At 40.0% G+C, this 20,646-nt stretch overlaps 1 protein-coding gene and 1 non-coding gene across 2 annotated transcripts in view; one reads left to right on the forward strand and one right to left on the reverse strand.

The window, feature by feature from the left end:
- TOPBP1 (DNA topoisomerase II binding protein 1) overlaps nt 1-20,237 on the forward strand; it is a 54,144-nt gene extending 33,907 nt beyond the window's left edge. Inside the window, exons 20-28 of the mRNA XM_049776028.1 lie at nt 3,214-3,406; nt 5,852-6,072; nt 8,497-8,663; nt 8,859-8,970; nt 11,494-11,657; nt 15,598-15,741; nt 18,607-18,696; nt 18,949-19,110; nt 20,086-20,237. Of these exons, the coding sequence (XP_049631985.1) occupies nt 3,214-3,406; nt 5,852-6,072; nt 8,497-8,663; nt 8,859-8,970; nt 11,494-11,657; nt 15,598-15,741; nt 18,607-18,696; nt 18,949-19,110; nt 20,086-20,229 (1,397 nt within the window). The 3' untranslated portion in view covers nt 20,230-20,237. The remainder of the gene's footprint in view (nt 1-3,213; nt 3,407-5,851; nt 6,073-8,496; nt 8,664-8,858; nt 8,971-11,493; nt 11,658-15,597; nt 15,742-18,606; nt 18,697-18,948; nt 19,111-20,085) is intronic.
- On the reverse strand, nt 10,119-10,251 carry LOC126012702 (small nucleolar RNA SNORA84). The gene has a single exon (XR_007497122.1). It is a non-coding gene; the product is annotated as a small nucleolar RNA SNORA84 (small nucleolar RNA).
- Nucleotides 20,238-20,646: the final 409 nt, after the last annotated feature.

Consider the following 20,646-nt stretch of genomic DNA (forward strand, 5'->3'; position numbering starts at 1 on the left):
CCTACCGTGTTACCTTTTGCCATGTGTGGCTACCTTGAAATGATTCTCTTCTTACATATGCTAGAGATCATTCTATATCCTTCTGACTGACTCTATTCAACTTAGTTCCCTCCACGTAGTGGCAAATTGTATGGTTTTTGTTCTTTTTGGTGCTTCATAGTGTTTATATACTACAACTTCTGATCTATTCATCTATTGTTGGATGTTTGTATTGTTTCCATATCTTGGCTATTGTACTAAGCATTGTGATGAGCATAGGTGTATATATTCTCTGCAATTAATGTATGATTGTGTTTTGGTCATAGATCCCAAGAAGTGGTAATGCTAGAATATTTAGGAGTTCTAATTGTATTTTGGGGTATATGATCATACTGCTTTCCATAGGGGCTCTCACCAGTAGTGGATGAGGGTCCTTTCACAATACAGCCCCATGAACAAGCTGTTTCCAGACTTCTTGATATGTGCTATCCTCACTGGCATGAGGTCATATCTCAGAGTTATTTTTATTAGCATTTTCTTAATCATGAGTGATGAGCAATTTTTCAGATACCTGTTAGTCATCTTTAAGTCTTCTTTGATAAAGTACATGTTCATCTCTTCTCCCTGTTTTTGAATGGGGCTGTTGGATTTTTGATTGTTGTTGAGTTTCATTAATGCTTTGTAAATCTTGGATATTAGCTCTTTATCTTATATATTGTATACAATTATTTTCTCCTGTTAGGGAGTCTTTCGAGCATAAGTTTCTTTTACCACTCAAAAACTTTAATTTTATGTAGTCCCGTTTGTTTATCTATTGTTTGTCTTTGCCTCTGTGGTCTCATTGTAGATGCCTGTGGTCAAGTAGAGCATTCTGCTAATGTTTCCTTCAGTGTATGTTATGGATTCTGGTCTGATCTTGAAGTTTTTTTTTGTTTTTTTTTTTTTTTTTTTTTGGTTTTTGGGTCACACCTGGCAGTGCTCAGGGGTTATTCCTGGCTCCAGGCTCAGAAATTGCTCCTGGCAGGCACAGGGGACCATATGGGGCGCCGGGATTCGAACCGATGACCTCCTGCATGAAAGGCAAACGCCTTACCTCCATGCTATCTCTCCGGCCCCCTGATCTTGAAGTTTTTTAATCCACATTGAGTTTACCTTTGTGAATGATGCAAGATACTGTTGTACTTTATTTTATTTTGGTTTTTAGGTCACACCTAGCTGTGCTCAGGGGTTTCTCCTGGCTCTGATCTCAGATCTTCGACCTTGGCAGGCTAAGGGGACCATATGGCATGCCAGGTGGGATTTGTACCACAGTCCATCTTGGATTGACTGGGTGCAAGGCAGACACCCTACTGCTGTGCTATATCTCCGGCCCCTGTTGTACTTTTTTTTTAGTTTTTGGGTCACACCCTGCAGTGCTCAGGGGTTACTCCTGGCTCTATGCTCAGAAATCGCTCCTGGCAGGCTTAGGGGACCATATGGGATGACGGGATTCGAACCACCAACCTTCTGCATGAAAGGCAAATGCCTTTACTAAACTCCATGCTATCTCTCTGGCCCCTGTTGCACTTTTTCTAAATGTGTGTGGCTATTCATTTTTTTCCAGCACTATTTCTTGGAGGCATTTTTTTTTTTCAAATACTAAGCTTTACTTCATATACATACAACTCTTGTTGTAGAATACAACTCTTGTTGTAGATTAAACTTTATAAATGGAGGTTCAACTCTGGACTTCCACTTCTGTTCCATTGGTCTGTGGGTTTATCTTTATTCAGTACCATGCAGTTTTATTACTTTGTATTATAGTTCAGTGCTGGAAATGTCATTCTTTTTATCTTCTATTTTTCTTGGATTGCTTTGAACATTTGGAATGTGTTATGATTACATACAAATGTTGGTAGCATTTGTTATTGGAATTTTAAGGGTATTGATCTGCATAAATCCTTCTAAAAGGAAGGCCTTTTTGACAATATTGATTCTTCCGATTTATGAATAGGTACATTCTTTCCATTCTCTGATATTTTCCTGTTTTTCTTAACATTGATTTGTAGTCTTACTACATACGTTTCTCACCTCCCTTGTTAAGTTGGTGTTAGGTATTTGATGTTTTTGTGCGCTAAGGTGAAAGGAATTAGCTTTTTTCCCCCTTTTTTGGGGGGACCATATGGGATGCTGGGGGATCGAACCGTCCTAGGCTACTGCCTTACCACTCCGTGCCACCACTCCAGCCTCAGGAATTATCTTTGTTGTTGTTGTTGTTGTTGTTTGGTTTTTGTTTTTTGGGTCACACCCAGCAGATATTCCTGGCTCTACACTCAAATATTGCTCCTGGCAGGCTCGGGGCACCATATGGGATGCCAGGATTCAAACCACCGTCCTTCTGCATGCAAGGCAAATGCCTTACCTCCATGCTAATTCCCCATGAATTATAACCTCCATGCTAATTACCCAGGAATTATCTTTTTAATTAATATTCCACTAGAACTTCAACAACTGGTTTTGTTATTTTTTTGTTTTGTTTTGTTTTTGTGTGTGTGTGGTTTTTGGGTCAAACCCAGCAGTGCTCAGGGGTTACTCCTGGCTCCATGCTCAGAAATTGCTCCTGGCAGGCACTGGGGACCATATGGGACGCCGGGATTCGAACCAATGACCTTCTGCATAAAAGGCAAACGCCTTACCTCCTTGCTATCTCTCCGGCCCCTCAACAACTGTTAAATAAGAGCCATGACAGTGGAAGTCCTTGCCTTATTCCCTAATTTCAGTGGAAAATCTTAGTTTCTCACCACTGACTATGATATGGATCATCCTACCAGTTTTTGGTATAATTTAATACCATTATTTTGTTTCAGAAATATAAATGTATTTCATTTTAATGCTTAAAACCACAGAAGTTATTTGTGGCCTTTGTTTTCAAGGATCATATGGGGAAAGTACATATGTGAATGACTGGAAAGCATGGTGGAATACAGGGCATAGTGTGAGAGGAGAAGCAGGGGAGCTCTAGGAAGGCATAGAACTGCCAGTTTTATAGCACAATGTCTTTGAAGCCCTCCTAGATTATTTCATATGCAGCTCATTTGGTAAGGGCTACCCTTTCATTCTTCAGGATCGTAATCCCATGACATTAGTTGTAACTATTCAGTAAATTAATAAATTTCTGTCTAACCAGATGTATACAAGACAGTTTATGTAAGTAAAACGTTAGAAAATTGCTTCACAGTCTATATCTTTTTCAAGTCCTGACACAGACCATGGAGATGAGAGAGAACTTCAACAAACAGCTGCAGGAGATAATGTCAGCAACATCAATAGTAAAGCCCCAAGGACAGAGGGCTTACCTGTTGAGAATTGGTTGTAATAGTGCTTCTTCCACTCCAGAAAGCACACGAGTAGCTCGCAGTGGGCGAAGTAGAGTTCTGGAGGCACTGAGGTATGTTCTTGTCGATGCTAGCACAAAGTGACTAGATGATTTGGGGAAATTACCATATTTTCCGGCGTATAAGACGACTTTTGAAACAAAAGTCAACCAAAAATCGGGGGTCGTCTTATACGCCGAGTATATCTCGAAAAATGTTTCAATATGCCGCTAAACGAAAATTGTCTGAATATTGCCAAAAGAATGAATTTTCCAACTCCATCCTGCACCAATCACTGCACGGCTGCTCGGACCGCCTCTCTAACTCAGCCAATCCAAGCAGGCTTTTTATGCATGCAAATTAGACCCAAATCTACACTGTAAAAAGTCTGCTCAGATTGGCCAGAGTCAGAGAGGAAGTCTATTACAGTATAACCTTTGAATCTTTGCTTGTTGTGATTGGCTCACTGTGATACATACAGTTGCAGCACAAGAACGTTCTGTCTGACACAGCGAATATAGGCCTAAACCTATGTCTTAACTGCAAAATTAGGGGGTCGTCTTATACAGCGGCAAATACGGTAAGTACCAACTTCCTGAGTTGAACATAGCTTAATACTTGAACAGTGCATCCCATATTTGCAGTTTTGGTTTAGTGAAACAGAAGTTGAGAATATTTGGCCTACTTGAAGCCCAGCATACTAGTAGAAATGTTTTCCCAAACTATATTATATATAATGTTCATATATGTCAATTGCCCTCTCTTAATTAACTCACCATGCTATATGTGGATCTACAATTGGGGGCAGGAAGCAGACATCGTTTTGTTTCACATATAATTACTGCTTCCTTAGTGACTTAATAAATTGGTTGCTTTCTTTCTTTCTTTCTTTCTTTTTTTGGTTTTTGGTTTTTGGGCCACACCCGGCGGTGCTCAGGGATTACTCCTGGCTATCTGCTCAGAAATAGCTCCTGGCAGGCACGGGGGGCGGGGGGGCAGGCATATGGGATGCCAGGATTCAAGCCAACCACCTTAGGTCCTGGATCGGCTGCTTGCAAGGCAAACGCTGCTGTGCTGTGCTGTGCTGTGCTATCTCTCTGGCCCCAGTTGCTTTCTTAAGAATTTTTTTTTAGTTCACTGACCTTTTGCCTTTTTTTTTTTTTTTTTAATTTTTTTTTTATTTTTAATTATGAGAACAAAGATGCAAAGAAAGAGGACAAGGTAAAGTTACAGTGGAAGGCCAATCACCCATAACATAGTTCTCAGAAGAAGTCCCCTTGCTGATAACTTTGAAGTTTCAGCCAAAGAACATTAAGATAAATAAAACAGAATCCATGTACAATTACTTTGTCCCTCAAGTCCCCAGATTGTAACACATTATATTTCTTAACAGCACACAAGGCAATCTAAAGCACTAAAACTTACGTAACTCCTTAAACATTAGAGGCTATGCCCAATAGTGTTCTGGGACTACTTTTGGTTCTGTGTTCAGGGGTTGTTTCTGGAAGTGCTCAGGGAGTCTAATGTCAGGGATTAGATTTAGGCTTCATGTGTGCTTTGCTGTGTTCAGCCTATTAAGCTATTTATGGCCCCAAAGTAAAGTTTTTAAATCCAGTTGGTGTTTTAGAAGTGGATTCATTATTGTCTTCTCCAGCCTTTAGTATTAGAATTAAGTAATATTAGTATTAGATATTGCTTGTCTATAAATGTAAATATTTCTTATTGGAACTATATTTGTTGTGTATTGTATTATTTACAATTATCTTCATTGAGAACTGATTACTAAGTTCAGCAGCATAGCCATACCCCTTTCTAATAGATAAATCAATCTGATTATATGAATATTATGGGACTTAGGTTTACTATTAGCTCTGGTAAGCTATTTTTTTTTTTACTAAGATACTGCATATATTTATAGCTGTCAGCCATAAGTTAAATAAAAACAGTCAGAATACATTTCATTTTCAAACTAAACTAGACAAATTTCTGGGAAAACATTTTTGGGGGGTGGGTTGTAGGTTTCAGGCCACATCTGGCTGTGTTCATGACTTACTTTTCACACTCTATTCAGGGATCACTCCTGGTGGTGTTTAGGAGGTCGTATGCCATACCAGGGATTGAACCTGGGTCAGTTGCATGAAAGGCAAGCACTTTGTCCTTTGTAGCATCTCTCCAGCTCCTCTGGGAGATATATTTAATAAGCAAAATATTTACAAAGTTTATTATTTTTAGGTACCTACTTGTAATGTAGGCATATAAAGGTGAACCAGCTCCTAGAGCTGGCTTTAATATACTAGAGTGCACTTTGCATGTGAGGCTGACCCTGCCACCATCGTCCCCCAGCCCCTATGACAGCCTCATAAGACAGAGCTGGGAGTAGCCTTCAGCAATGCTAAATGTGGCCCCAAACCGAACAAAGAGAAACAAGGAACCAAAACTTAGTTTTGAGAATTTAGTTTAGAGTCTATAACTGAATATTTTATGATATGTTTATTAAAATTACTGCTTTTTTTCCTTAGGCATTCTCGTCAAATAGTACTTGACATAAACACAGAGCCCTCCCAAAATGAACAAATTATTTGGGATGACCCTACAGCCAGGGAGGAGAGAGCAAGACTTGCCAGCAATTTGCAGTGGCCTAGTTGTCCCACACAATATTCTGAGCCTCAGGTTGATGTAAAAAAATCGGAGGACTCTCCTTTTCAGGAGCCTTCATGTGATTCAGAAGTTACTCAAGAGGGTAACAACTAATCTGTTTACTTGTTTATGTTAAAATATAATGGTCTCAAAAATATTGATAAGCATATTGCACTTTTGAAACAGATCTTTCTTTCTCTTTCTTTTTCTTCCTTCCTTGCTTCCTTCCTTGCTTCCTTGCTTCCTTCCTTCCTTCCTTGCTTCCTTCCTTCCTTGCTTCCTTCCTTCCTTGCTTCCTTCCTTCCCTTCCTTCCTTCCTTTCTTTCTTTCTTTCTTTCTTTCTTTCTTTCTTTCTTTCTTTCTTTCTTTCTTTCTTTCTTTCTTTCTTTCTTTCTTTCTCTCTCTCTCGCTCTTTCTTTCTTTCTCTCTCTTTCTTTCTCTCTTTCTTTCTCTCTCTCTCGCTTTCTTTCTTTCTTTCTCTCTCTTTCTTTCTCTCTCTCTCGCTTTCTTTCTTTCTCTCTTTCTTTCTCTCTTTCTCTCTTTCTTTCTTTCTCTCTCTCTTTCTTTCTTCTATTTTCTTTCTTTCTCTCTCTCTCGCTTTCTTTCTTTCTCTCTTTCTTTCTTTCTCTCTCTCTTTCTTTTTCTCTCTCGCTTTCTTTCTTTCTCTCTCTTTCTTTCTCTTTCTCTCTCTCTTTCTTTCTTTCTTTCTCTCTCTTTCTTTCTTCTTTCTTCTATTTTCTTTCTTTCTTTCTTCTATCTTTCTTTCTCTCTTTCTTTCTTTCACTTTCTTTCTTCCTTCCTTTCTTTCTTTCTCTTCCTTCCTTCTTCCTCCCTCCCTCCTTCCTTCCTTCCTTCCTTCCTTCCTTTCTTTCTCTTCCTTCTTCCTCCCTCCCTCCCTCCCTCCCTCCCTCCCTCCCTCCTTCCTTCCTTCCTTCCTTCCTTCCTTCCTTCCTTCCTTCCTTCCTTCCTTCCTTCCTTCTTTCCTTCCTTCCTTCCTTCTAGATTTTGGGTCACACCCGGCAGCACTCAGGGGTTACTCCTGGTTTTTACGCTCAGAAATCGCTCCTGGCAGGCACGGGGGACCATATGGGATGCCGGGATTCGAATCACTGTCCTTCTGCATGCAAGGCAAATGCATTACCTCCATGCTATCTCTGGCCCGAAACAGATATTTCTGACTTGGGTTTTTAAAAAGTTAATAATCAGAGCCGGAGAGTTAGCATGGAGGTAAGGTGTTTGCCTTTCATGCAAAAAGTCATTGGTTCAAATCCTGGCATCCCATATGGTCCCCGAGCCTGCCAGGGGCGATTTCTGAGCGTGGAACCAGGAGTAACCCCTGAGCACTGCCGGGTGTGACCCAAAAACCAAAAAATAAAAAAATAAAAAGCTAATAAACCAAATTTGAATTGTGGCAATAATTCAGCAATTTGAAATTTATGTTTTGATCCTCCCCCACACCCCTATCCTTTTGCATTCAGCAGTACTCAGGCTATTCCTATTCTCTGTACTCAGAATCATACCAGCTGTGTTCAAGAGAATATAGGATGCTGGCGGTCAAACCTGGGTTGACCCAGTGCAAGGCACTCTGCACTATCTCTCCTCTCTAGCCCATTCATCTCTGAATTTAAGAATTTAAAACAAAGGGACCGGAGAGATAGCACAGCGGTGTTTGCCTTGCAAGCAGCCGATCCGGGACCAAAGGTGGTTGGTTCAAATCCTGGTGTCCCATATGGTCCTCTGTGCCTGCCAGGAGCTATTTCTGAGCAGACAGCCAGGAGTAACCCCTGAGCACTGCCGGGTGTGACCCAAAAAACAAACAAACAAAAAAACAAACAAAAAAAAAAAAAGAATTTAAAACATGGGGCTGGAGAGATAGTACAGTGGATTGATAGGGTAGCTTGTCTTGCATGTGGCCAACTCAGGTTCTGCCCATTGTTTCATGTGTTCTGCAAATCTGCCAGGAGTGATTCCTGTGCATAGGTCCAGGAGTAAGTCCTGAGCACCACTGGACCCAGAAAGAAACAAGGAAAAAAAATGGAGATAAAGGAATAGATTTGTTTTTTTTCCCTAGTCAATTATGTTAATTATTTTTGTTGTTGTTTAGTCATTTTTGCATTTTGTGATTAACTACTGCTGGGTTTGTCTTCTAATCAATTTGTTATTCTTTTGGCTTCCACCTAACATAACATTTATTCTCTTTATATCAGCTTTCTTTCGGAATTCCCCTACATTTCTCTTAGTTGGACAATAAGTTGATAACTAAAGTCCTGCAGTTTAAGACATTTTAGGTTAGACTTTGCTGATGAAAGTTTGATATTTAAAGAGAATTGGAAGAAGCCCTCAGATAGCAAGCACATTTGTTGTCCTTGGAAAGCTAATCGATGCTTTTTAACTATGAGCTCTAGAAATGGGCTACATCTTTTGCGTGTACTTTTTGCATTCCAGAATCTGTGCTTAATTTCATTTTAACTAAGTGATGAAAATATTTCTTGGAATTTTTTTCTTAGTCATTATTTGTTGTCCTCAGCTATCTCTGATCCTGGAAGCAAGTGTATGAATGAAGCCCCCAAACACCTGATCTCTGAAGAACCAGACACTCTCATAAAAGACCACCACTTGATCCCTACACCTCAGGCTCCAAGTATCGCCTTCCCCCTTCCCAAACCGCCTATGGCTCCACACCCCAGAGAAAAGGTTGGTTTATCCTTTTTATGGTAAAATGCTCTTATGCTGCATTCCAAAGTCACCGATAATCAGTATTGGGTTCATCAAATGTTGAAAATTATTTCTTGGCATGGTAGTATATTTCTGCATTGGATAACTCAAAGGATTTAAGTGAAATATGTCTATAAAAGCCTTATCATTTTTACTTTTTCTCTTCCATTCTAGGTGACAATGATGGAAGAAACTCAGGAAGACTTGACCAAAAAGTACATCTTTCAGTTTTCATCTCTGAATCCTCAAGAACGTATTGATTATTGCCATCTAATTGAAAAACTAGGTACAATATTTTACTTAGGTTGGGGCCGGGGAGCGATAGCACAGCGGTAAAATGTACAATGATGTCATAGATAACTTATCATTTTAAAAATTGCTTTTACAATTTACAAATTAAAACAATTGGTAACTTGTCTGAAATTTTTATAAAATACTGAATCTAAAAACCTGAAGCTCCGGATGTGTACCTCAGTGTTAGAGCACTTAACTTGCATGTGTGAGGACCCTGGGTTTAGTCCCCAGCACAGAAAAAAAAAAGTCCTTGACTCAGGAATTAAAGGTTAAAATACAAGTTAAAATTTGCCTTGCACATGGCTGACCCAGATTCAGTCACCAGAATCCCATATGGATGGTCCCCCAAGCACCCCTCGGAGTGATTCTTGAGTGCAGAGCCAGAAATAACCCTTGAGCATTGCCAGGTGTCATCCAAAACCCTGAACAAAAAAAAAAGATATCAATTAAAACCAACTATTAAGAATCTTGTGCTTGATTGGAGAGAGAGCTCAATGAACTAAGCACATGTTTTAAATGCAGGAAACAAAAAATAGAAAAACTTTTTTTTTTTAATTAGGCTTTCTTTCTCTTTCTTTTTTTTTTTTTTTTTTTTTGTTTTTTTGTTTTTGTTTTTGGGCCACACCCGGTAACGCTCAGGGGTTACTCCTGGCTATGTGCTCAGAAGTTGCTCCTGGCTCGGGGGACCATATGGGACACCGGGGGATCGAACCGCGGTCCATCCAAGGCTAGTGCAGGCAAGGCAGGCACCTTACCTTTAGCGCCACCGCCCCCCCCCCTCTCTCTCTCTTTCCTTTCTTTCTTTCTTTCTTTCTTTCTTTCTTTCTTTCTTTCTTTCTTTCTTTCTTTCTTTCTTTCTTTCTTTCTTTCTTTCTTTCTTTCTTTCTTTCTTTCTTTCTTTCTTTCTTTCTTTCTTTCTTTCTCTCTCTCTTTCTCTCTTTCTCTCTTTCTCTCTCTCTTTCTCTCTCTCTTTCTTCTTTCTCTCTTTCTTCTATCTTTCTTTCTTCCTTCCTTTCTTTCTTCCTTCCTTTCTTCCTTCCTTCCTTCCTTCCTCCTTCCCTCCCTCCCTCCCTCCCTCCCTCCCTCCCTCCCTGCCTCCCTCCCTCCTTCCTTCCTTCCTTCCTTCCTTCCTTCTTTTTTTATTGTATCAGTGACCAGGCTATAGAGGCTGCTGAGGAAAAACAGCCCCCATGCATAAATCATAGAATTGCTGTGGCCCCTTCTATCCACTGCAAAACTGCACAAGAACAACAGCACACAGTAACCACAGGGCAATAAATTAGGCTTTCTGTAGCTATGTCCCAATTGCTGCTTTGTTACTTTACCATGATATAATCTGGAATATTGTTTTTTTTTTTGCTGACCTTATTTCTACTCAGAAAATTTTCTGTTGCTTTTGGTCTATAAATGCTTTTTTGATTTAAAGTTCCCTGATTTCCTGTGTTTAGGACTTGGCAATTGCCAAGGTAGTAAGAGGTCTACTCAACCATAGTATGCCACCTTTATTTATGTTATATTTCTTCAGACATCTTAATTTAACAAACAAACTGCAGACACATTTGAGCTAAGATTTAGTATTGTGATAGCAAGATTTTTTTTTGTTAATTAGCTCACAATAACATTGTGGCAAAATAGATAACAAATTCCCACATATTTTAGAGATATATAATGAATATTTCAAGTTCATGGTATTTGGACTTTGCTTTAAATAATTAAGCAAGGAGCTAGGATGTAGTTCAGTGCTAAAGCAAGTTATTGGGAGGGCTGAATTTACCCCCAACAAACTTTGAGGATAAGCAACCCCCAGGTAAAAGGATCAGAGGCAGGTTATCCACATCTAAACATTTAATGAGAGAGAGTATGGAGTGAGAGACACACAAGAGAGATAGCGAGAGCAAATGAGACACCCCTGGGGCACAGCAATAGCAGTAGCAGAAGCACTAAGCAGACAGAGAAACAAAGAGGCAAGTTCTCTCTGGACTGGATTTGCTGCAGCATCAGGCTGGCAGTTATAGGGGGCATCACAAAGGTATAGAAGCAAGCTTATGGCTGAGTTCCTACATGTCATATGTGTCATATGTATAGGAGGCCCAGGATAGAGGGAAGAAAGTGTTAGGCAAAAAATTGGCATAAACCAAAAACTGAAATTTTTATTTTTATTTATTTATTTTAGTTTTGGGCCACACCTGGTGGCTATTGGGTTATTTCTGACTCTGCACTCAGAAATAGCTCCTGGCAAGATTAGGGGACCATATGGGGTACTGGGGATCAAACCCAGATCTGTCCTAGGTTGGCCCGATGCAAAGCAAAAGCCCTGCTACTGTGCTATTGTTCGAACCCAATTTTTATTTTTGTCTACTTGTGTTTTCAATTTTCATAATTATTTTATGAAAATACATAAAATAATTATCAATTAAGGATTTTGATAGTTTGTTAATTCATAGATAATTTCCATGCAGAGTTGAGCCACGTTTCCTTGGAATCAGTAAACTACAACCAGTTTTCATCTGCTTAGGTGGATCAGTGGTCGAGAAGCAGTGCTTTGATCCCAGCTGTACACACACTGTTGTGGGACAACCACTTCGAAATGAGAAGTACTTAGCTTCAGTGGCAGCTGGAAAGTGGGTGCTTCATCGCTCCTACCTTGAAGCTTGTAGGACTGCTGGACACTTTGTGCCGGTTGGTATTGAAAGTAATGCAAAGGGATACTTTGCTTTTAAAGTAATGGGGCTGGAAAAAGTGGTACAGGGGTTAAGGTGTTTGCTTCCTTGGTCTTGCAAAGCCTAATTCATATCCCCAGCAGTTTCCTTTTTTGGGGGGTGGGGGGCATACCCTGTGACGCTCCAGCACAGAGTTTCCCCTTTTTTTTTTGTAGTCGCTGGAGTGATAGCACAGCAGGTAGAGCATTTGCCTTTTACACACACAGAAGACCTGAGTTCATTCCCCAGCATCCCATATGGTCTATGAAGCTTGCCAGGAGTGATTTCTGAGCACAGAGCCTGGAGTAACTTCTGAGCTCCACTAGGTCTGGCCCATCAAACAAATAAAAAGTAAAAGTTGGGGGTAGAGTGGGTAGGGTGTTTGCCTTACACATGGCCATTCCTGGTTCAATCCCTGGCACCTTCATATGGTTTTTAAATGCACTATCAGCAGTAATTCCTGAGCTTAAAGCCAGAAGTGAACTCTGAGCACCATTGGATAAAACCCCAAAACGGGGGAAAATTCCAGCACATACAGTGACCATTTGTGGATTAAAGTAGTTAAATATGACCAACTAAATTATGCCTATTTTATAAGCTTGTTTTTGATGTGGAGATTGTATGCCCCCAATTCCTGGTTATATCTAGTTTTATTTCATTCAAATATGAGTCTTTTTATATTCAGAGGGGGGTGGCTCTCAGGCAGTGTACAAGGGATTCAAAGGGTCACTCCTCAAGAAACTGGGCCGAGCTATATGATGTAGTTTGGGTTCAGTGGTTATGGAGCCATGCTAGCAAATATCTCTAGCCCTTTGAGCTGTTCCTAAATGTGAGTCTTTTAAAACAATTTTTAAATGGCAGAGGAAAAAAACTGAGGAGTGGAGGCTTTGGTACAGCAAGGGAACCCACATGTAGTGGTGCTTAGAGCTTACTCCTGGCTCTGTGCTCATGGATCATTCCTAATGGTGCTCAGTAAACCATATACAGCGCTGGGAATGAAACTGGAGTTGAAACTGCAAGGCAAGCAACTTATCTTGACACTGTGATATTAGGAAAGTTTTTTGAGATTATTCCATATATATTTTCCCTCCCTTTGCTATTCTAATGACCCAGTATTCCATGTGCTTAGTTGTGGTGTTCATAGAGGTTGTACATGTGATTGTGGTACTCACACATTTCTCATTGTGCCCCTGAGATTGACTGCTGTAATGCTAGGGGTTCCAGACTACAGAGCTGTCTCCTCTCACACGTGGTGACACCAAAGTCAAATTCACTCTGACGATGAAAGGGCTTTTAGCCACTAATCTCTCTCCTGGACGCTAATTATAAATTTTCCTCTTTTTGCTGGTTTGTTATATATTAAAACTTTATTTGAAATAATATAGTCACAAAGAACCATCAGTGCTGGTGGTGGTGTGGAGAGAAAGGAACTCTTATTCACTGCTGATGGGAATGCCGTCTAGTCAGCCTTTATGGAAAACAATATGGACATTAAGCTCTCATATGATCCAGCTATACCACTCCTAGCGATATTCCCTAGGAACACAAAAATACAATTCAAGGGGCCGGAGAGATAGCATAGAGGTAACACATTTGCCTTGCATGGAGAAGGACAGTGGTTCTAATCCCGGCATCCCATATGGTCCCCAGAGCCTGCCAGGAGCAATTTCTGAGTGTAGAGCCAGGAGTAACCCCTTAGCGCTGCCAGGTGTGACTCAAAAACCAAAAAAAAAAAAAAAAAAAAAAAAATTCAAAAATCCCTTCCTTACACCTATATTCATTGCAGCGCTATTTACAATAGCCAGACTGGAAACAACCAAGATACCCTTCAACAGATGAATGGCTAAAGAAACTGTTGTACATATACAGAATGGAATACTATGCAGCCATGAGGAGAGATGAAGTCATGAAATTTTCCTATACTTGGATGAACATGGAAACTATTGTACTGAGTGATATAAGTCAGAGGGAGAGAAATAAGACACAGAATAGTGTCACTGATCTATGGGTTTTAAGAAAAATAAAAGACATTATTGTAATAATGCCCAGAGACAATAGAGATGAGGGCTGGCTCATCACAAAGTGTAGTGAATGCAGTTAGAGAAATGACTACACTGACAACTATGGTGACATTGTCAATGAGTGAGAGAAGTAGAATGCCTGTCTTGAATACAGGTGGGGGGAGTAAGAAGAAGATTGGGGATATTGGTGGTGGTATGCTGCACTGATGAAGGGGGTGTTCTTTTTATGACTGAAACCCAACCCCCCCAAAAAAAAAGAAAAGGAAGGAAAAAAATAGGAAAAAAATGACCCCAGACAGACAATCTTTGATAAAAGGGCAAGAATGCAAAATGGAACAAGGAAAGTCTCTTCAACAAGTGGTATTGGATCAACTGGTCAGCCGCTTGCAAAAAAGCGAACGCAGACCTCCATCTAACATGCACAAGTGTCAAATCAAAATGGATTAACGACCTGGATAGACCTGAAACCATAAGGTATATTGAACATGTAAGTAAAACACTCCATGACATTGAGACTAAAGGCATCTTCAAGGCGGAAACAGCATTCCATACAAGAGGAAACAGAGATAAACATATAGGACTTATATTAAGCTGAAAAGCTTCTGTACCTCAAAGCAAATAGTGTTTAAGATATAAAAGCCACCCACAGAATGAGAGAAATTATTCACCCAATACCTGTTAGACAAGGGGCTAATATCTAAAATATATAAGTTACTAACAGAACTTAACAACAAAAAAAATCCCATCAAATCCATCAAAAAATGGGAGAAGAAATGATCAGACATTTTCTCAAAGAAGAAATACAAATGGCCAAAAGGCACATGAACAAATGTTCCATATCACTAATTATCACGGAGATGCAACTCAAAACAACGATGAGGTACCATCTCACACCACAGAGACTGGCACATACCACAAAGAACAAGGACAATCAGTGCTGGCAGGAACTCTCATTCACTGCTGGTGGGAATGCCATCTAGTCCAGCCTTTATGAAAAACAATATGGAGATTCCTCAAAAAACTGAACATTGAGCTCCTATACGATCCAGCTATACCACTCCTAGGGATATACCCAGGAACACAAAAATGAAGTACAAAAATTCCTTCCTCACACCTATATTCATCACAGCACTGTTTACAATAGCTAGACTCTGGAAACAACCCAGATGCCCTTCAACAGATGAATGGCTAAAGAAACATATATATACACAATGGAATATTATGCAGCTATCAGGAGAGATGAAGTCATGAAATTTTCCTATACATGGATGGACATGGAAACTATTATGCTGAGTGAAATAAATCAGAGGGAGAGAGACATACACACAGAATAGTCTCGCTTATCTCTGGGTTTTAAAAAAATAAAAAGACATTATTGTAATAATGCTAAGAAATGAAGGCTGGAAGGACCGGCTTACAATATGAAACTCACCTCAAAGAGTGGTGAGTACAGTGAGAGAAATAATATACTAACAACTACCTTGATGATATTAATGAGTGAGAGAAGCAGAATGCCTGTCTCGAATAAGAAGAAAAAAAAAGATACAGTTTTTAACTGGCTGTAATGTATGGGTTTTTTTTTTGGTTTTTGGTTTTTGGGTTACTCCTGGCTGTCTGCTCAGAAATAGCTCCTGGCAGGCATGAGGGACCATATGGGACACCGGGATTCGAACCAACCACCTTTGGTCCTGGATCGGCTGCTTGCAAGGCAAACGCCGCTGTGCTATCTCTCCGGGCCTGTATTTTTTAATTTCTAATTGAAAGTTAGATTTTTACTTTCCTATGAATCCATATTAATCTATATTTTCTCCCACTTGTAAACTGGTGCTAGTGCTTACTATAGATTTGGGGAACATTAAAGACATTGTAGGAACTCGTTTGTTGGACTGATTTCCCTAGGAAGAAGACTATGAATGGGGAAGCAGTTCCATACTTGATGTTTTGACTGGAATCAATGAACAGCAGCGAAAACTAGCACTTGCAGCAATGAGATGGAGGCAAAAACTTCAGCATAATCAAGAATCTGGTGTTGGGGCCGGCGAGGTGGCACTACAGGTAAGGTGTCTGCCTTGCGAGCGCTAGCCAAGGAAGAACCACGACCGTGGTTCTTTCCCCCGGCATCCCATATGGTCCCCCCAAGCCAGAGTCAATTTCTGAGCATCAAACGGGTGTGGCCAAAAAACAAAAAAGAATCTGGTGTTGTTGAGGTATAAACATATATAATTATACTGGTAGTATAAGTGGCATTCAATGTCTTGGCTATTTTTAATTTTCTTTGCTCAAAATTTTATTAAACAACATGATTTACAAAGTTGTTTATAATATAGTTGTTGGGATTTTCAGTGTTCCAACATCAGTCCTACTACCAGTGTGATCTTCCCTCTACCAGTTTCCAACACACACCCCAAATTTGTCCCCCTACACCCATCAGGCACAAATTAATCTACTTCGTATTGCTTGTTGCAACAAATAATTCACATTGGTATTACTGAAGTTATTACTTGTAGATTTGATGTACTGAGCTGTTTGGTACTATTTGAACCTTGTTACTGTTTTTACTCATTGAACTTTATGGACTTCTATGAAACTTTTTCATCAAATTTGCTGTGCTCTTACTGGGCTGCTAGTACCATGAAATTTGGAGGTGTCACATGGCTATAAATGTGGCTAGGTAGTTCTGCTCCAGGAGCTGCAGAACTGGGACAAATCTGCAGTTTGATGTCTCTTCTAGATTAGTCAGGTGTGGGTAGAGTGCTGAGTCTCTTGGCAGAGTGGAGGACCCAGCCTGCCCCATCTTAAGAAAATTCTCCTGAAATCTTAGCCTAGAGTTTGGGCTTACTGGAACAACTTGTCAGCAGTAAAATTAGTACTTGATTTTCATTTTTTGAGGGAATGTGCTTGACAAGTAATAATTCTAGAGCTGGAGATAGAATACAGAATGTAGGGCATTTGCTTTACACTCAAGACCCCAAGTTTGATCCTTAAGCATGCATTGGTGCTTGGCATTAGTGCCAACGGAAAATCCTGAACACTACCAGGTATGGCCACAAACAAACAAAATCATAATAATTCTTGTTGGATTCAGGGAGATAGTTCAGAAGACTGGAACACATGCCTTGAATGTGGATGCCCTTTTCTGATACTGGCACCACAGGCCACCCCCACCCCTATAATACAGAATGTAGCCTAGTGACCTGCTGGAGAGAAACCTTGCCCAAAAAGGAATTCTCTTTTTTTTTTTTTTTTCTATTTGGCTTGGTTTTTTCTGGTTTTTGTTTGCAGGCCACACCTGGTAGCACTTGGGTTATTCCTGTCAGACTTGGGGACCATACGGGGTGCTTTGTATTGAACAGGGGTCAATGGTGTACAAAGCAAACTCCCTACTTGCTGTGCTATGACTCTGGCCTCTCTATATGTGTCTTATCTCTTGATTTCCATGCTAAGTTTAGGCATTCCAGATTGAATTTAAGAGCTGGCATATGGCTCACAGAGTTGGAGTTTAGCATGCAAAAGACCCCAAGTTTTATCTACTGCATATTTTCCCAAGCAAGCTGACTAGCCATGGTGGCCCCTAGCATCCTTGCCATGGATAACAACGCCTAATCATTTTAATTGCGGTAGAGTAAGATACCATGTGATTACTTTTACTTTTTGTGTGTGTGTGTGGTTTTTGGGTCACACCCGGAAGTGCTCAGGGGAAACTCCTGGCTCCATGCTCAGAAATTGCTCCTGGCAGGCACAGGGGACCATATGGGAAGCTGGATTCGAACTGATGACCTTCTGCATGAAAGGCAAACGCCTTACCTCCATGCTATCTCTCCGGCCCTGTGATTACTATTTTAAAAATAATTTATGTGCGTAAATGGGTCCCAAACCGTTTCCTCCCAAAAGACAATGTTTTCAGGGTTCTTACTGTGTATTTTAATGTTTGTATATCACAGTTATAAAAAAGATAGCCACAGATTTCCCAAAGGTATACGTACATCAAATTCTGGGAGGCTATATTCATTGGAAGCAAAATATATCCTTATTGCTTACTAAGCTCTAATTGAATATTGATATTTTCTTTAATTATAACTCTGGATAAGCAAAAAATTGCAGCAGTAATAGTGATATGTGCAGATTTGCCACACAGAAATTAGAATTTTTGCATTGAGCTATCGTCACTGTGTTGAAATACTACTTATGTTTATTAAAGTCCCAGTATACAGATACTTTTAAAAGATGCCTTATCTGTTGTATTACTTAAATATTATATATTAAAAGCTATGGCTTAGAGTCCACAAAAGGAAAAAATAGAAACCAGTATTCCTTGATCATTAAATCATTCCCTTCAGAGCCGGAGAGATAGCATGGAGGTAAGGCATGCTATCTCTAAGGAGATTGCATGCAGAAGGTCGGTGGTTCAAATCCTGGCATCCCATATGGTCCCCTGAACATGCCAGGAGCGATTTCTGAGCATAGAGCCAGGAAAAATCCCTGTGTGCTGTTGAATGTGACCCAAACACCAAAAAAAAAAAAAAAAAAAATCATTTCCTTCACTTATCAATTACATAAATGTTTTACTCTTTGCCATATGCTATATCACCCATACCATGACTATATTTTAAAGTATTCTAACCACAAGTGTTTAAGATTAGAAAGTAAAGAACAAGGCTGGAGCTACAGTACAGCAGCTACATTTGCCTTGTATCTGTTCAACTTGAGTTCGATCCCCAGCATCTCATATGGTCACACCTGAGCTACCAGGATTGGTTCCTCTGCAGCATCAGGTGTGATCAAAAATAAACATAACAAATAATAGAACAAAAAAACCATTCATTGGCATAAAAGTAAGCAGATAAAATAATGTGTTTTCTTATTGTTATTTATTTTCCAAAGGATTTCAGTTATTTTCTTTATTTGTAGGGGGCATTCAGCGGGTGGAAGGTTATTTTATATGTTAATAAGTCCCGAGAAGCAGGATTCAAACGCCTTCTTCAGTCAGGAGGAGCTAAGGTTTGTGCTGACTGATTTCCTGTGTTTTTATATCATCTGTTTTCTAACCAACTTTGCAGTCCTCATTTCTGGATTTTCTGTTCTCTGTAAGAGGATAATTCTTTTTTGGCGGGGAGTGTTGGGGAGGGGCTACTTCTGGCTCTGCTTTCAGAAAGTGCTCCTGGCAGGCTCGGGGTAACATCTGGGATGTCTGGAATCGAATCAGGGTCTTTCCTGGGTTGGCCGCATGTAATGTTTCTTTTTTTTCATTAGGTGCTACCTGGTCATTCTGTACCTTTATATAAAGAAGCTACTCATTTCTTTTCTGACTATAGTAAAATGAAAGTAGATGACTTGGGAGTTCACGTCGCAGAAGCTGCTTCCCATAATGTATATTGCTTGAAAACAGATTACATTGCTGAGTATATTACGCAGGTTTGTATGGTTTTGTCCTTGACCTATTATTTATCAGCTAAATGTCGAAACTCAGCCTTGTCAGTAGATTACTAGTCTGCCCTTATTACAGAACGAGAATGAGAGAGGTGGGAGGGGAGAGAGGAGAGAGACGAGAGAAAGAGAGAAAGGAAGAGACAGAGAGAGAGAACGAGAATGATGGATATGGTGCTATTTACCTTTGCTTGTGGCTGGCCTGCTTTCAGTCCCCAGTAGCCACATACAAACTGCTTAGCACTACCAGGAGTGATCCCTGAATACAGAAACAGAAGTGGTATACCTGACCACTGCTGAATGTGGTAAGTGCCCTACCTGCTGTATGATTTCTCTGGCTCTACATTTTCCATCCTTTTTTGTTTTTTTTTGTTTTTGGGTCACACCCGGCAGTGCTCAGGGATTACTCCTGGCTCTACGCTCAGAAATCGCCCCCAGCAGGCTTGGGGGACCATATGGGATGCCGGGATTCAAACCACCATCCTTCTGCATGCAAGGCAAATGCCTTACCTCCATGCTATCTCTCCGCCCCCAAAATAACTATTTTCTTTGTAAGGCTTAGGAGTTGAATATGTATTTCCCTTTTAAGTTATCTTTGGTCAGGTAGAATAAAGAAACATAATTTTTTTTTAGTTTTTTTAATTTATTGAAAAACATGAAATAACAAAATTATTTATGATTTTCAGTTATACAGTATTTGCCTATGTCGCCCGCTGGGTACCATATGGATTCAGGGGCCACTCCTGGCAGGCTCTGGGGACCATATGGATGCCGGGATTCAAACCACTATCCTGCACTCAAGGCAAACGCCTTACCTCCATGCTTTCTCTCCGGCCCCATGTTGTCAAGGTCTTTAATCCATTTTAAGTTTCATACGTGGTTTCAGGAAAAGGTAGAACTAATCATTATTTAACACTGACATCTTGGGAGGAATTTTAAATGTTATCTTTATTACTCCTATAGGAATCCCCTCCTCCGGTAGAAGCTTACTATTTGCCAGAAGCTATTTCATTTCTTCAGAATAATAATGAATCTGGAACTGGATTATCACAAAAGAGGAAAGTTCCTACTGAGAAAAATAAACTCAAACGGCCTAGGGTATATTAATTGTATTTACATATGTCACCAAAACATTAAATGTTTTTTTAAGTTATGAATGTCATTGTGATAGATTTGTATATTATTTTAAAGAAATGTACCTGAAGGAGGTTAACATGAGGGGCCAGATAGATAGATAGTACAGTGGATAAGTCTTTTAGCAAGTACAGTAGGTAGCATGCTAGCCTTTCACTTAGCCTATATAAGATCCATCAGTGGCACTGTTGGCACCCCCATGCCTTACCAGGAGTGATCCTTGAGTGGAATGCCAGGAAGGGGTAAGCCCTTAACCAAGCAAATATGGCCCTAAAAATAACTTGACTATCAACAATGACTGCTTAAAGTGATATTTTTAACACCTAATCAATGAAATTGATTCATCGATGATAACTGGTCCTGGAGGAAAATTACCGTAACTAATAACAA

This window comes from Suncus etruscus, chromosome 6 (genome assembly GCF_024139225.1).
Source record: "Suncus etruscus isolate mSunEtr1 chromosome 6, mSunEtr1.pri.cur, whole genome shotgun sequence".
In the NCBI taxonomy this organism is placed as follows: domain Eukaryota; kingdom Metazoa; phylum Chordata; class Mammalia; order Eulipotyphla; family Soricidae; genus Suncus; species Suncus etruscus.